At 36.3% G+C, this 16,864-nt stretch overlaps 2 protein-coding genes across 3 annotated transcripts in view; one reads left to right on the top strand and one right to left on the bottom strand.

Annotated features, from left to right (window-relative positions):
* The first annotated feature begins 2,965 nt into the window (after nt 1-2,965).
* On the top strand, nt 2,966-6,624 carry LOC121880264 (general transcription factor II-I repeat domain-containing protein 2A-like). Of its 2 annotated transcripts, none has more exons than XM_042387418.1 (2): nt 2,966-3,233; nt 4,374-6,624. In XM_042387418.1, the coding sequence occupies exon 2, from the start codon at nt 5,036-5,038 to the stop codon at nt 6,320-6,322; it is 1,287 nt and encodes a 428-aa protein (XP_042243352.1). In that variant the 5' UTR covers nt 2,966-3,233; nt 4,374-5,035; the 3' UTR covers nt 6,323-6,624. The 2 variants fall into 2 exon arrangements, with proteins under 2 accessions (XP_042243352.1, XP_042243351.1); XM_042387417.1 differs by having other exon boundaries at nt 2,966-3,443.
* A 3,824-nt stretch (nt 6,625-10,448) lies between these two features.
* LOC121880263 (sodium-coupled monocarboxylate transporter 1-like) overlaps nt 10,449-16,864 on the bottom strand; it is a 65,830-nt gene continuing 59,414 nt past the window's right edge. Inside the window, exons 12-13 of the mRNA XM_042387415.1 lie at nt 16,573-16,685; nt 10,449-10,774 (exon numbers count right to left, since the gene is read on the bottom strand). Coding sequence (XP_042243349.1) covers nt 10,641-10,774; nt 16,573-16,685 — 247 coding nt within the window. The 3' untranslated portion in view covers nt 10,449-10,640. The remainder of the gene's footprint in view (nt 10,775-16,572; nt 16,686-16,864) is intronic.

The raw sequence follows: 16,864 nt of genomic DNA, 5'->3' as shown, positions 1-16,864 counted from the left end.
ATTCAACACCAGCAAGTGCAGCGTACTTAATATTGGAAAAACAAATACTGTCAATGTATACAGCCTTAACAACATCAACCTAGAGAAGTCGGCTTGTGAAAGAGACCTAGGGGTACTTGTAAGCCCGGACCTATGGCCTAGAAAACAGTGCGTTAATGTTCGAAATAAGGCAGAGTATTGATCAATGATTCCCAGCATGGCTTCACAAGCGGACGTTCATGTCTAACTAATCTATTAACATTCTTTTCATCAGTTTTCGAATCGGTGGACGAGGGGCACAATTATGATGTGGTATATCTCGACTTTAGCAAAGCCTTCGACAGAGTCCCCCACTAAAGACTAATTAGAAAGGTAGAAGCACATAGTATCAAAGGTAATATCCTTAAATGGATTAGGGCGTGGTTACAGGACAGGAAACAGTGAGTGAGCATTAATGGCACTAAGTCCCATTGGAGCAACGTCACAAGTGGAGTTCCCCAAGGCTCAGTACTTGGACCATTATTATTTATTATATACATAAACGACATAGATATCGGCATAGACAGCAACATAAGTAAATTTGCTGATGACACTAAAATAGGACGTGTTATCAAATCTGACGAGGACTCGGCAAAACTACAGGAAGATCTAAACAAATTTTTCGAATGGTCTGAAAAATGGCAGATGAAATTCAACGTTGACAAATGTAAAGTACTCAGTATAGGAGATGTAAACAGGGAAACCAGATACCAGATGAACAACGATGCCATAGAGAAATCCGACTGCGAGAGAGATTTAGGAGTAATGATAAGTAGGAACCTTAAGCCAAATAAACAATGTGTTTTTGCTCGTAACAAGGCTAATAAAGTACTTGGGTTCATACAAAGGAATGTTAGTTACAAGACTAGCGAGGTCATCCTAAAACTGTATCTTGCTCTTGTGAGACCACACCTGGATTACGCAGTTCAGTTCTGGTCACCGTATTACAGAATGGATATAGAATCCTTGGAAAGAATTCAGAGGAGAATGACAAGACTAATCCCGGGCATTAGGAACCTTGAGTATAGAGACAGGTTAAAGCATCTTAATTTGCACTCCCTTGAGAGACGTAGAGCGAGGGGCGACCTGATAGAGGTGTATAAGTGGAAGGCAGGGTTAAACAAAGGGGACATTACAAAGGTACTCAAACTATCCAACCAGGAGCGAACTCGTAACAATGGTTTTAAATTAGACAAATTTAGATTTAGGGGTGAAATAGGTAAACACTGGTTTGGAAACAGAGTTGTGGATGAATGGAACAAGTTACCAAATATCATCATTAACTCGAATACGCTGAATTGCTTCAAACATAGGTTGGATGCTCATATGAGCAATAGGGGTTGGGTGTAAACGGGACTGCCCAGTATGGGCCAATAGGCCCGCTGCAGTTTCCTCCATTCTTATGTTCTTATGTATATATATATATATATATATATATATATATATATATATATATATATATATATATATATATATATATATATATATATATATATATATATATATATATACTGTATATATGCTGATAACCACAAGGAAAGAAGAAAACACGAAGTTCCCAAGCGCTTTCGTGTAATTCACATCTTCAGGGGTGAGTACAGACTAAGGAGAAGTACAAAACAAGGTGTATATATACAGAGGAGGGTGAAATCAGGTCCACAATGGTCAGGTATTAGGTAATGACCCTACTAATCTTTAAATAGCACAGCAACGGTCGGTAGTCAGGTCAGAGGGTAAGGTGACCCAACCTTCTCACCTGGTTACAAATCTTCTTAATTACAAAATTGTCCAGTTTGTACATGCCATTACTCAAATTCATGTTGAATGCTTCGGTATGTTTAATGAGACTAGGTTCTATGATGTTCCTACTATCAATTGAATTACAAGGTAATATTGAGGAAGCATTTTCCCAGTCAATGCAATGCTTGTTATCCCTCAAATGAACAAACAGAGCATTGGATTCCTGGTCTGTCCTAACACTTTATGTTGTTTAAGTCTAGTTACAAGATCTTTACCTGTCTGGCCTAAGTAAAACATATTACATTCCTTGCAAGGAACTTTATAAATGCAACCAATTGTGTTGTTGGGGGAGTTCTTGATTAACATTTGTTTAACAGTGCATGAGTTTTTAAATGCCACATTGACGTTCCATGTTTTTAGTTGTGAAGGAATTTGAGAGAAATTTTTGTGAAATGGTAATATTAAGATATTCTTATGGTCGTGGGTGGGCTTGGGATCAGTTCTATAAAAAGATTTCTTAGTAATGTTCAGGCATTTGTCTATGAAAGATCAAGGGAATTTAAGGTTTGAGCCAATATTATAGATATATTTATATTCCTCATCACTGAATTCCGGGCTGCAAATTCTCAAAAAACGTAAAAACATTGTTGAAAATACTGACTGTTTGACTCCATTATGGAGGGCAGAATAATAATGAATGTATGAACACACATTAGTAGGCTTTTCTATAAATACTGAACTTAAAAGTGTTACCTATTCTGTGTATCAGACAGTATATATATATATACAGTATATATATATATATATATATATATATATATATATATATATATATATATATATATATATATATATATATATATATATATATATATATACATATATATATATATGATGTCCCTCCTTGCTACCCACAACATTGAGGAAAGGCAAAGATGATGACAAGTAAAAATCCAGATTGATTAATCTAGGCCCTAGATTAATCAATCTGCCTTGGCGGCAGCGGGTGGAAGGATTGTTTCCCGTTCTGTTGTTAAATAATTAGCCATGCGGCCAGACGTGGTGTGACTCCTTTACCATCATTAATATTTTATATATTTTTTCGAGTTTTGCAGTTTCGCAAAGAATTTATCGGTTAGCAAAATCCAAGTTCAGCTATATGAATGTTTAAATTTAATTAAAAGAAAAACAAATATTACACCAAGATCTGTAATAATTATCTGGCTATCAGAGATTGCATTAAAAACATTATATCAAAAGTCAACCTCTTTTAGATCACTGGGTCATTATATGGCACATTAACTTAAAAGGTGTCTTAACTTTCATGGAAGGGAACATGGCTTTTTTGCTCAGTGTCCCATAAATGTCACATGCATATCCGTTCTCTCTAATCATTGTTCCTCTGGTGGTGAATGTGTGAAGTGTGAACCAGCAAAGTAAACATAGCAAGAGGGAGAATCGCTGACCACGTGCAAGTAAGTTATTATTTACTGTCCAAATTATCAGCTGTCATAGTGTTTGTCATGCTTACCCATAAATTTATCGATGTTCCTAAGACACTGCTGAATCTGTATACTCCTGTGCACAAGGAAAATTTGGCGCAACTTACCTTAGCAAGGCGATTTAAATTTTGCCCCTAAAATGTGACCTTTTTTAAGCTGAATAATGGATCTCACCCCGCTTAAGTGAGTAAAGCAAACCTTTGCTGAAAATTTTATGAACTTGTTGGTAGTGAGTATATTTATGGAGCGTGACATATCTGGCACACTGGTCAGAAGGTCCAAAAGAGGTTAATGAAGCCTGTTCTTCAGCATACTGTATGTGCCATAAACATAAGTTATTATTAAAGCTAAGGGAAATGTATTATTAATATTCAGGATTATGAAGTGTTATCTGCACGTGATCAGATAGCATGCATGCCTTTCTCGTTGATTTGCATTGTGTAGGCATGCCTATAATTGTACCAATTTATTTTATTTTTTATTTTTTTTATTATCCACCAACTGATTTTCATAAACCTTGGTATATGTATGCAGAGAGTGATTGTGAAGAGAATGTCTGAGTCCACAAGTCTCTGTCCACATTTTTACACCCCATGAACCGGTTTTGGTTATATTTACTTTTAACACCAACAGCTATTTCATGTTTTTCGTGTGGTTATATAGTAGAATACATTAATACAAGACTATTTTCTTTTGTAACACTTTTGGCCAAAATGTATAATAACCGAGATATTATTTTTTTTATAATAATGCTTCATAAAATAATAACTCAGGTATTGTGCATTTTGGCCAAAGGTGTTATAGAAGAAAATAATCTTGTATTAAGCATTCTACTATAATACTATGTGAATACAGAATATATATATACAGATTTATTTCTTTATTTATATTTTTAATAATTTATAAATTAATGTCTCGGTTATTATGCATTTCTACCAAAAGTGTTACAAAAGAAAATAGTTTTGTATTAACGCATTCTACTATATAACCACACAAAAATCATGAAATAGCTGTTGGTGTTAAAAGTAAGTATAACTTAAAGTTGGAAAGTGTGCGAAGAGAGCAATTATTTTTTTACACATCATATGATTGCTTTCTACCCCTTATTTACAGATTGTACAGAATGTCACGACCACCAGCCAAGAAACGATGTCATACAAATGAAGAGGATATTAGAGAATTTAAAGAATACTGGACTGAAAAATTTGGCATGATTAAGAAAGATAATAAAGCATTATGCATTTTATGTTCTGAATCAGTTGTTTGTAGGACTTCTTCTGTGAAGAGACATTTTGAAACTGTTCATAAAAACTTAAGTAATGTAACTGAGCAAGAACGAAGAGAATTAATTTCTCGTGAAATGATTAAGACAAAAAAACAGTCTGATGTTTTGATGAAATTTATTTCAGGTAGGCCAAGTTCCAACTTAGTTGCTGCTGGTTTTGAGGTTTCAAAAGTTATTGCCCAACATGGAAAGCCACTCAGTGATAGGGAGTATATTACAGAAGCATGGCTAGAATGTGCTCCTTTCCTTTTTGATAACCTTTCAGAAAAGGACAAGATTATTCAGCGCATTAAAGATTTGTCTGTGAGTAGAAAAACAGTTTAGGATAGGATACTTAAGATGGAAATGAATACAACTGACCAATTAACAAAGGATTTAGCTTCATGTAAGTTCTTTTCTATTTGTGTTGATGAAAGCACAGATATTACATCATCAGCTAGGCTAGCAATTTTTTTCTCGATTTTGTAGGGATGATGAGGTATGCGAAGAGATGATTAACCCTGTAACACTACCTGAGCGTACCACTGGGGCTGACATATGTAAAGCAGTTGTGAACGAATTATCTATTCGACAAATTGACATTTCAAAAGTAGTATCCGTCACAACAGATGGTGCACCCAGTATGATTGGTAAGGAAGCAGGATTTGTAAATCTGTTTGCAAAACATGTTGGTCATCCGCTGATAGGTTTTCATTGCATCATACATGAGGAGGCTTTATGTGCTAAAGCTGGTCTAAGGGAACTTCAAGAAGTGATGCAAACAGTCACCAAGGTTGTTAATTACATTTCTGCACGTGCCTTAAATAAAAGACAATTTCGGAATTTATTGAATGAAGTGGATTCGGTGTACAAAGGACTAACAATGTACAACAATGTTCGTTGGCTTAGTCGAGGATTTGTTTTGAAACGATTTGTTGAATGCATGGATGAGATAAATCTCTTTCTGATTAACCAACAAATGTCTTATAAAGAAATGTCTGACATCGTGTGGGTTTGTAAACTAATGTTTTTTGCAGATTTATGTGAACATTTAAATGACTTAAATGTTAAATTACAAGGCTCTGGTAAGACACTTGATGTTATGTTTGATTACATAAAGGCATTTGAAATGAAACTAGGAGTTTTTAAGAGGGATGTAGATAGTGAAAGATTTAGATACTTTCCAAACCTAAAGAAATACATCAATGATCTCACAAAGGATGACAAAACAGACTGCCAGTGTCTTCAGAAGCTATTTGTAAACATCATTGAGTCAACTGTTGAGCAGTTCTCAACAAGATTTGCTAGGTTCAGAGAATTAGAAGAGACTGCAAAATTCATTAAGTTGCCAGACAGTATAAAACTGGATGAACTAAACTTGCAGAAGTTTTCATGGATAGATATGGATGATTTTGAAATGCAATTGATTGAATTTCAAACTAGCTCAATTTGGAGGCAGAAATTTGTTGAGCTTAGAGCTGACTTGGAAAGTATTGAAAAGGATCGATTAGAGAAGGGAGTAAGAGAGAGAAATGCCGAAAACGAGGTACTGAGGACTTGGAATACTATTCCAGAAACTTTTGTCTGTTTAAAAAAACTTGCAACAACATTACTATCCATTTTTTCATCTACATATTCTTGTGAATCATTGTTCTCAGTGATGAACTCTGTTAAGTCTCATAATAGAAGTAGCCTTACTGATGAAACTAGCAGCACATGTATATCTCTCAAGGTTACAAAATATAAACCGGATATAAATTATCTATCATCAGGGATGCAGCAGCAGAAGTCTCATTGATTCTAAATAAAGAAAAGGTTCACAATTATTCGTTCTCTAATTTTCATTTGATGTATTCTGTTAAAAATATTAAGGATTCGCTTTTGTTTAATATAATAGTGTGTATTTTTGTAGGTAAAATAACTTTTATATTTTCTCTGTGGTTTTTATGCATCATTCATAAAGGATTAAGAATCAATAAAAGAATATCTTTAGTTTTATATCCTTTTATTGTGTTTTAGTCGAGTAAATCGATATTGAGCTTGGTATTGTAATGTACTGAAAAAAGTTTACAAAAACTAAAGGCTGAATGATCTGATAAACAAATCAAAAATATTGTTTACTCTTTTGCTGATGCTAAAAATAACGTCTTTAAATTGTGTGGATGTATATGACAACTAGATTTACACTGAAATGCTAATATAAAACATCCACGCTAACAACAGGGAAGAACAACCACTAAGTAAAAATTCTGTCACTAATTTTTACATTCATTCAATATCCCATGATTTATAAAATCACTCTTACAAAACTCTCTGATTTTACCACCCCGGTGTGATTTCTGATTATTTGAAAAGGTTCTCCCATTACGTAAAAGATACCAAATAATATGTGACCCGGAAATTTTGGTTGGCACGAGAGAAAATTTTGTATCAAAGATTTGGTCGATTTTGGCGCACACACTCAAAAAGGTTGCCCACCCCTGATCTAGGGGTTGAAATACGTAGATGCAGCAAGTAAGGAGCACACACACAAGGATCACTGTTTGTGACAGAGAAATTTAAGTGAAATGGATCAGAAGATTATCATCATGTCAACTTAGTAATTTAATAACATTTATATTAAGTATTGATTTAGTTAGTTAATTAGGTACCTTCAATAACACAAATACAACAAAACATGCAATTATCAAAACCAAACTAACAACTATGCATTTGTCAAAACACACCAGAATATTACCCAATTATTCTTACATTAAATACACCTACGATATACAACACAAAAACCTGATAGAAAATGGCAGCTGAGGTAGCAAGTCTAGGTTGCGATGGCCAGCCACAAGGAACCAGGGATTAACGCCGTAGTCCACTACCATCAAACCATCACAACACCACCAGCAGTAGTCCTTAATACAATTCGTCGTCCACACCCCAGGAGAAGAGGAACACCGAAGGCCGCAGAGAAGAGACCAAGGAAATCTAGTTAGGAAACTTTACTCTCAACTTTTGATGAGGCCCCAAAGGCGACATTTGGCACTTTTGTAGTTGGTCAACAGTTGGAATTAGTTAATTTTACCGCCACACCAACCTGTCAAGTAGTGCAGTGCGGTGTACTTCAGGACTCATTTTTTTTAAACTCGGGTTGAAACACGACGACCCTCTTCAACGGAAAAATGTGTTTAAAACTCTGGGCGTCAGCCTACCAGGCAGATACACTTGCCTCGATACCTTGGTCTCATAATCAGATGGGAAACTGGTCTCGTAGTTGGATAGGAAACTGGTTCGGAAACGGTGCTCACTGGGGTCAAGTAGCTTCGTGAAGCAGTTTCTTCTCCTGGTGTCCAGTTGGAGCAAGTGATGGTTATGGTGGTAGAGTGAGGAGGGGACAGAGTCGTCACAATATATATATATATATATATATATATATATATATATATATATATATATATATATATATATATATATATATATATATAAATATATATATATATATATATACATATATATATATATATATATACATATATATATGTATATATATATATATATATATATATATATATATACATGTAGCAATGACATATATATATATATATATATATATATATATATATATATATATAAAATCAACACCTCACCCCGCCAGGATTCGAACCCACGGCCCACGACTGTGACCGGGGAATGCTACCTCAAGACCACCAGGATACTAAAAGCAGTCCTAGACTCTTTTATATTTCACACAAAGCTTGTTCAACGAGCTTATGGCGCCGTGAACCTCTAATAGGGACTACCCGTTGAACAGGCTTTGTGTGAAATATAACAGAGTCTAGGACTGCATTCCCCAGTCAGTAGTGAACATCAGAGTCCAGTCCTGGCGGGGTGAATTATATTTAGAAGTCCACGTGCTTTATTGGGCAAATGAAATATATATATATATATATATATATATATATATATATATATATATATATATATATATATATATATATATATATATATATATATATATATATATATATATATATGTGTGTGTGTGTGTGCACAGGGTGGTGTAAAGCATCTAGTGTGGCAACATTATGTTAATGTTAGCCACAAGCACAGCATGCTTCCTTTTGCTTTCAGCTACCTCTGCTGGCTAGCCCTCGTGGCGAACAGGGAGGCAACTTGCATAAGTTTTCCCCTGCCAGATAAACAGCCTCTTCACCATCAAAACTCCTGCTTTGCTTCCTTGTGGCAACACATGGTAACTAAGTGCCTCGTGGGCCCAGTCTAGACCAGCAGGGAATCTTAGAGCAACAGTGGGCCACAGAGGAACGGTACAAGGGACCACTGGCATGTGGACACGTCCTAGTGCCTACCAACCACTGCCACGCTGCCTTATGGAATAACCTTGGTAGGTATAAGGCTCCAGGAGTAAACCCCCAAACGAAAAATCTGTGGAGCCCCGCATCAGACAGACATGCTTACAGAGCTCCAACAAGACCTTAAAGGAGGTTTTAGCGGAAGAGGTGACCACCATGGAAACCCAACGACTGCACCGGCGAATGAAGGCAATGCATGATGGACAGGTACTAAGGCGAAACCCAACAAACTGGGCTATCGGCTGCCCATTGCAACTCTCCCTCTCCCAACTCGTTGCAACATTTGCACCACTCGATCAGAAAAAGGGAGAGCTAAGATGAGTGGTTGCAGCCTGTGCTCCTACCTCACTACATAAATCAATTCAAGCACAGCCATCATCCAGCTCATCATACTTCCCATCATCATCAAAACCCCTTTATCCCCAAAAGTCCTATGGTGACGGACGAGTGGCAACGGGAACAGGCAGAGATGACTGTCGGGAGTCTCTAGTCACAACTCTGCATATGGGCGGCATAGATAAGATGGTCGTTTATGCACTGGGATCTAGGCAGCAGCGCAACCCTTTCCTGCCTGTGCAACTGAGCAGCCCTTTCGAGTCATGGCTCCCAGAGGAGGGTCGACTCACAGAACGGGGGTCTGGCTATACCTTCTTCTGGAAAGGTAAGCCTGCTGTGCAGTGAAACCGCATTTATGGAGTTGGCTTTGCAATCTGCCAATGCATCCTACAAAGGCTAACTGAAATGCCTGTTGGGATCAAAGAGTGCCTCATGACGCTCAGAGTCCCACTGAATCACTCACGTCATGCATTTCTTCATCAGTGCATACGCCCCAACACTGGATGCAATGGATGGCATCAAGGAGGCCTTTAACGCCGACCATGAGAGAGTGTTAACCTCAATCCCCAGAGAAGATAAGGTTCTGCTTCTGGGTGACTTCAATGCCAGAGTTGGCAGAGATGCTGACATTTGGCAGGGAATCATAGGGAGAAATGGACTAGGCAAGTGTAATCCCAACGACCTACTCCTCCTCAGCAAGTGGCAACAAACACACGATCCAAACACTGGCATCTCATTGACTACATCATTGTTAGAGAAAGAGGTCGCCGAAATGTCCCCATTACCCGAGCCATGCGTGGCTCAGACCACTGCGACACTGATCATCGGATCATCAGAGCCAAGCTCTCACTTCACATTGCCCCAAAACGGCGAAGGAAACAAGCCTCTAGAAGAGATTCTAACACAAAGCGTCTGGAGGATCCAGCGGTAGCAGATGCTTTCAGAGAGTTGTGCGAACGTAGCACTTAATTTAAAAATAAAACATGTGAAACTCAAAAAGTTGCAGATCAACACATGATGCGCGATTTTTTCAATTCCACATTTTATGGGCAAATCACTTATGGAGCAGCCCCCCTCCGCAGACCCACCTCAGCTATCCACCATCCCTGTCTAGAACCTCTTCAACTCACAAAACTTTTCCAAATATCATCCTTTAAACTACCGATTGATACTTACTAAATGTGTCGATACCCTCGATTGACTGACATTTAAAAAAATAATTTGTTATAAACCCGAAGAAAATATAGAATATGATTAATAATAAAATAATATAAAGTAATCTCTTCAATATACTGTATATCTAAGTTATTCTAATAACAAACATAAATGCTCCTTTAATCCATAATCAACAGGTATATTAATATCTACATTTATATATCCTCAAAACTGGCTATAAAGTTTAAACATAAAATTGTTGCGGATTCAAAAATGAGTTGACATCTTGTTGTCGTAAGAGTGAGCTTTAGTTCTGGCGGTGATATCGACGGGGAGAGGGAGTGACCACCTCACCCACTTGTGTACCAGCGACCTCTCCACACGACGACCACCTGACATACCTGAGGGAACACATACAGTTACTTACATATACAAGTTTAGAAATTAAACACACACACACACATACACACATATATATATATATATATATATATATATATATATATATATATATATATATATATATATATATATATATATATATATATATATATGATATATTTATATATATATATATATATATATATATATATATATATATATATATATATATATATATATATATATATATATATATATATATATACATATATAGGTGTATGTGTGTGTTACAGTCAAAGATTGTAATCAGCCATTTCGTGTAATGACTAGTCAACTTGTGTAATGTAAACAATTTACATCTAATTTAACCTAGCAAAACCAATTGTACACTAACTTTATCAAGTCTAGCGTAGCTTAGCTTACGCGGTGTCCTGCCTAGAAGGAGAGTTGGCAATAAAGAGTTGTCAAGGGCAGTTGGTGTCAACGGCCGTCTTGACAAGTCAATATCAGTCCCAATTGTTGACAACAAGGACATATTTTACGGCAGAAGGGACCTTTATCCTAAGGATGGGGTACATCTGTCTAGGGATGGGGTGGCAATCTTGGCTGGCTCTCGAGAGGGCAGTTCAAAAGATGTCGAAGTCTTTAAACTGCTGTTAGGGAACATATGAGCACGGGGATCGAGGAGACTGCAGTAGCAGAGGGTAAACAAAATGAAAGGTTACAGAGAAATAGTGCTAGAAATGATAACAAAACTAAATAAGGCGGGAAGTTAAAATGGAGGACTCAGATCAACACTAACTTAATTGTCTACTATGCAAACAGTAGAAGTATGAGACACAAAATGCATTAAATAAGGGCGTTAGTATGTACCAAAAATATCGATATAATAGCATTCACCGAAACATGGATAAACTTAGACTAATGTGAGTTACCTGCCGAATACCAAATTGCAGGTTACAAATTATTCCACACCGATAGGCAGATTAGGAAAGGAGGCGGAGTACCAATCTATGTCAGGGATAATCTGAAGTGTGAAATAATTAAGGAAATAAAAACTGAACTGAATACACAAACAATTTGGATAGAATTAACCGAAGGTAGGAAAAAATTATTCATTGGAGTAATATATAGACCCTAATCTTAATAGAGTTAATGAGCGACTTATTTGGGATGAGAGGCTCAGGGCATCCAGACAAGCAAAGTCTGTATAGTAGGCAACTTTAACTTTAGTCAAGCAGATTGGATCGTCCTTACGGGTAACTCAGAATCAGAGGATTTTCTTGGAACAGTTCAGGGCTATTTCCTAAGTCAACATATAACCGAACCCACCCGGAGTAATAATATACTTGATTTAGTTCTGTCAAAAAGAAAAACCTCATTAGTAATGTTGAGGTTGAGAACGAACTTGCTAACAGCGATCACAAAGAAGTAAGATTCAAATTAGAATTTATTGTCAGATGCAAGGAAAATTCAATTAAATTCCAAGATTTCAGAAGGGCAAACGATGATAGATTGAAAAGGCAGCTGAGAGAAGGGGTATCATGTTTGGGGGTGAATTACACGACCTCACACAATGTACCCACAGATGGCAACCTCACTTTACCTGGAGACCTGACAACGATAACCTCCCCAAAATATGACGTTTGAGGATGACCTGATCACGAAATCTGAGGTTGACGAGTTCCACAACAATTTAAATAATGAGTTACTTTATGCACAAAGGCAGAAAATACCACACAGAAAACTCAGATCAAACAACAATGACCCGAAAAGGATGAATAATTGTTTTAAGAATATTTTTGGACAAACGAAGGCTATAGGTAGGAGAATGAATCGTGGTGAAGTTTACCTCCGAGATTATTATAAAGTATTGGCCGGTAGGGTTAAGACCGAGATAAAAAAAGCAAAGAGGAATAATGAACTGAAGGTAGCAAGGGAGGCGAAGTCAAACCCCAAGGGATTCTTTCAAATGTATAAAACTAAAGCACGAGAAGAGATTGGACCAATACAGTCACATACCGGCGAGCTAACTGATAACGACGGAGAAATGAGCAATAATCTGAATAAATATTTTACAACAGTTTACACCACCGAAAATTCAAACATGATACCCGAGGCACCGACTATATACAGACATAGTGAAGAAAATAGATTAAGCGAGACATTAGTGACTAAATCGATATGAGTAAGCAAATAGACAAACTAAAGCCTAAAAAGTCACCAGGTTCCAATGAGATATTTCCCAAAGTATTAAAGGACTGTAAGAAAGTGCTTAGTATGCAATCAGCAAAGAAGTTTAACATGTCATTAAAAAGGGTGTAGTACCATAAGCCTGGAGGATAGCGAATGTAATAAAGATTTTCAAGAAGGGAGATAGATCACTATCCTCTAACTACCGTCCAATCATTTTAACATCAATTGTAGGCAAATTGCTGGAAGCAATAATTTCAAACTCTATTCAAAATCACCTGGAGAATCACAAGTTGATCAATGATCCCAACATGGCTTCACAAGAGGGCGTTCATGTCTAACTAATCTATTAACATTCTTTTCAGCTGTTTTCGAATCAGTGGACGACGGGCACGATTATGGTGTGGTATATCTCGACTTAAGCAAACCTTCAACAGAGTCTCCCACGAAAGACTAATACGAAAAGTTGAGGCTCACGGCATTAGAGGATATATTCTAAAATGGATTAGGGCGTGGATACAGTACAGGAAACAGCGAGTAAGCATTAACGGCACTAAATCTCATTGCGGTAACGTCACTTGTGGAGTACCTCAAGGCTCGGTACTTGGACCATTATTATTTATTATATACATAAGCGACATAGATATCAGCGTAGACAGCAAGATAAGTAAACTTGGTGATGCCACTAAAATAAGGCGTGTAATTAAATCATACGTGGACTCGGCAAAACTACAGGAAGATGTAAAAAAAAATTTTGAATGGTCTGAAAATGCCAGATGAAGTTTAATATGGACAAATGTAAAGTATTTAGTCTAGGAGATATAAACAGAGAAACCAGATACCAGATGAACAATGATGTTATAGAGAAAGCTGACTGTGAGAAAGATTTAGGAGTAGTGATAATTAGGAATCTTAAACCAAGTAAACAATGTGTATTTCCCCGAAACAAGGCCAACAAAGTACTTGGGTTCATACAAAGGAGTGTTAGCTACAAGACTAGCGAAGTCATCCTAAAACTATATCTTGGGTTTGTAAGACCTCACTTGGATTACGCAGTTCAGGTCTGGTCACCGTACTACAGAATCGATATAAAATCCCTAGAAAGAATTTAGAGAAGAATGACAAGACTAATCCCGGGCATTAGAAACCTTGAGTACAGAGGCAGATCAAAGTATCTGAATTTGCACTCCTTCGAGAGAAGTAGAGTGAGGGGCGATATGATCGAGGCGTATAAATGGAAGCTAGGGCTAAACAAAGGTAGTATAACAAAGTTACTCAAACTATCAAACCAGGAGTGTACTCGTAACAGTGGTTTTAAATTAAACAAATTTAGATTGAGGCGCAAGAGAGGTAAACATTGGTTTGGAAATAGAATACGCTGGATAGCTTCAAACATACTGTAGGTTGGATGGATATATGAGCAATAGGGGTTGGGTGTAAATAGGACTGCCCAATGTGCGCCAATAGACCTGCTGCAGTTAACTCCATTCTTATGTTCTGATAACTTAACTGAACATTAGATTAGTTAAGTTAGTCGTGGTCAGGTTAGAATAGGTTAGGTTAAGTTAAGATAGGTAGGTTTCATTAGGATACCTAACGCAACCTATCCAAAACTGCTTTTGCCTTACCTAACCAATCTAATGTTAGGGTAATTTAGGCTAGGTTAGTTTAGGTAAGGATAGGATTAAATAGGTTTGAATACGTTAAAATTAGATTAAGTTAGTCTACATTATATATATATATATATATATATATATATATATATATATATATATATATATATATATATATATATATATATATATATATATATATATATATATATATATATATATATATATATATGCAAGTAAATCACTGTAGGGAAACAACGGAGCACCTTAGCTTTCGTCTTTATTCAAGAAATCTTCAGAGGCAACTGGATTACATAGACAGAGAGAGGCTTAAATATACACGGTGACCCTAAAAACATGAGGTCAGGTCATAATGATGTCATCCACTTACCCGCTTGTGAAGCTAAGGTGCTCCGTTGTTTCCCTTTTCCCGTGTGATTTTATCAAGATTTATCTTATCCACGTTTTCATTGTGGATCTACATGAAATACATATTTATATATGTATATATATATAAATATATATATATATATATATATATATATATATATATATATATATATATATATATATATATATATATATATATATATATATATATATATATATATATATAATAATAATAATAATAATAATAATAATAATAACAGGGTGTCCGTAAAGTTCTGATGCAGTTGAAAATATTAATAACCTATGTTCTAAAGGAGATAAAACAATCTACAAAATGCATTAGAGAGGTATTTTATTAAAGTCTTAGCATCTTAAATCTTAGAATTGCTAGGTTTCAACATATCCATCATCATTACGGATACAAAGCATACTACGATTTTGAAGTTCCACAAAAACGTGTGTCCCTCGTGGGGGGACTCTGTCGAAGGCTTTGCTAAAGTCGAGGGGTACTACATCATAATCGTCCCCCTCATCCACTGACTCGAAAACAGTTGAAAAGTATGTTAATAGATTAGTTAGACATGAACGCCCACTTGTGAAGCCATGTTGGGAATCATTGATCAACTTGTGCTTCTTCAGGTGATTTCGAATGGAGTTTGAAATTATTGCTTCCAGCAATTTGACAGAATTGACGTTAAACTGATTGGACGGTAGTTAGATGATTGTGATCAATCTCCCTTCTTGAAAATCGATATCACAATATCGATCATCCAGGATTCTGATATTGCACCCGTTAATTTTAGCCAGCGCCTTTTATAGGGAGTTACGTACTTTACGTTACACTAGGCACCGCCAATTTGTATATCCATGGCCCTAGAAATGTGCAAATGACCCGAATAACTAAAAGCAATTGAGACAACATCCAGCTATACTAAAAATAAGAAAAAAATATATACAGTATATACCTCAGGAATAAAAAGCAGTTTCATTATAAAGCCTTCAACTATTTGATTCATATCAACAATCCCTGTGCTTCAATTGTTGATGGCTAGTTTACGAACTGATGTAGAGTACGGGCTTAAAGTCTAGCTACTGAGGCACAGTAAGACATAAACGTAAACAAGGAAGGATTACTTTTCTTAAATTTTGATAGTTATTGTCTATAGACATTGTCTTACTTATAGTACTTTCTCATCGACCTTAGTTGTTACAGCACAAAAGTACATAAAAAACCAACTTGGGATATGAAACAATATATCAAAAGGAGTACACTAAAGTATTAACGCTGATTTTATTCCCTAATAGGAGTATAATAAAATCATCAAACTCAGAAAGTTGTGTAAAGCAACTATTGTCAAAGAAGAGACTTCCACGATCTTGTAAGTCATCAAGGGATCCATATATTATTAAATTTTCAAATATGAACCAAACAACACGAGGTAAAGTCATTAAGTATTACACATGACCATCAACTCTGTTTTACCTTCTTAACCAGTGACGTGTCACTGGGTGGCAATCGTAAAAGGTTCTAATCCACGTGGATTTGTTAACTGGGGTACTAAGACGGGAGTCCATATAACCTACAAGCTACAGCTATACTCAAGAGGAAATTATCTACTGACCTGTAGCGAGGCTAACAAGGACGCCGACGATTAACCCCACCACTAATCCGAGTGGTCCTAGTTGAGTGTAGGAGAGCCCAAGGATCTTCTGTGGGTACGGTAGGTCACTAACTCTGTAGGAGAAGATTATATATTACTTGCTGCTATTTTGTGGGTCAGACCAAGTCCCAGTAGGGAGTTTAGTGAGGTTAAAACTTAAAAAAAGAAAAAGAAAAACGAAGGACAAAGTCAAATGGGATTTAGGTGAGCTCAAAGCAGGGCAGGGATAGAGTATGAAATTGAAACCGAAAGA

The sequence above is a fragment of the Homarus americanus genome, unplaced genomic scaffold, assembly GCF_018991925.1.
Source record: "Homarus americanus isolate GMGI-L3 unplaced genomic scaffold, GMGI_Hamer_2.0 scaffold43718, whole genome shotgun sequence".
Lineage (NCBI taxonomy): Eukaryota > Metazoa > Arthropoda > Malacostraca > Decapoda > Nephropidae > Homarus > Homarus americanus.
Note: the sequence above shows the minus strand (reverse complement) of the source record. Positions and strands in the feature narration are given on the sequence as shown.

Coding starts and splice junctions, on each gene's coding strand:
- LOC121880264 (XM_042387418.1), top strand. CDS start 5,036: ATGATTAACCCTGTAACACTACCTGAGCGTACCACTGGGGCTGACATA.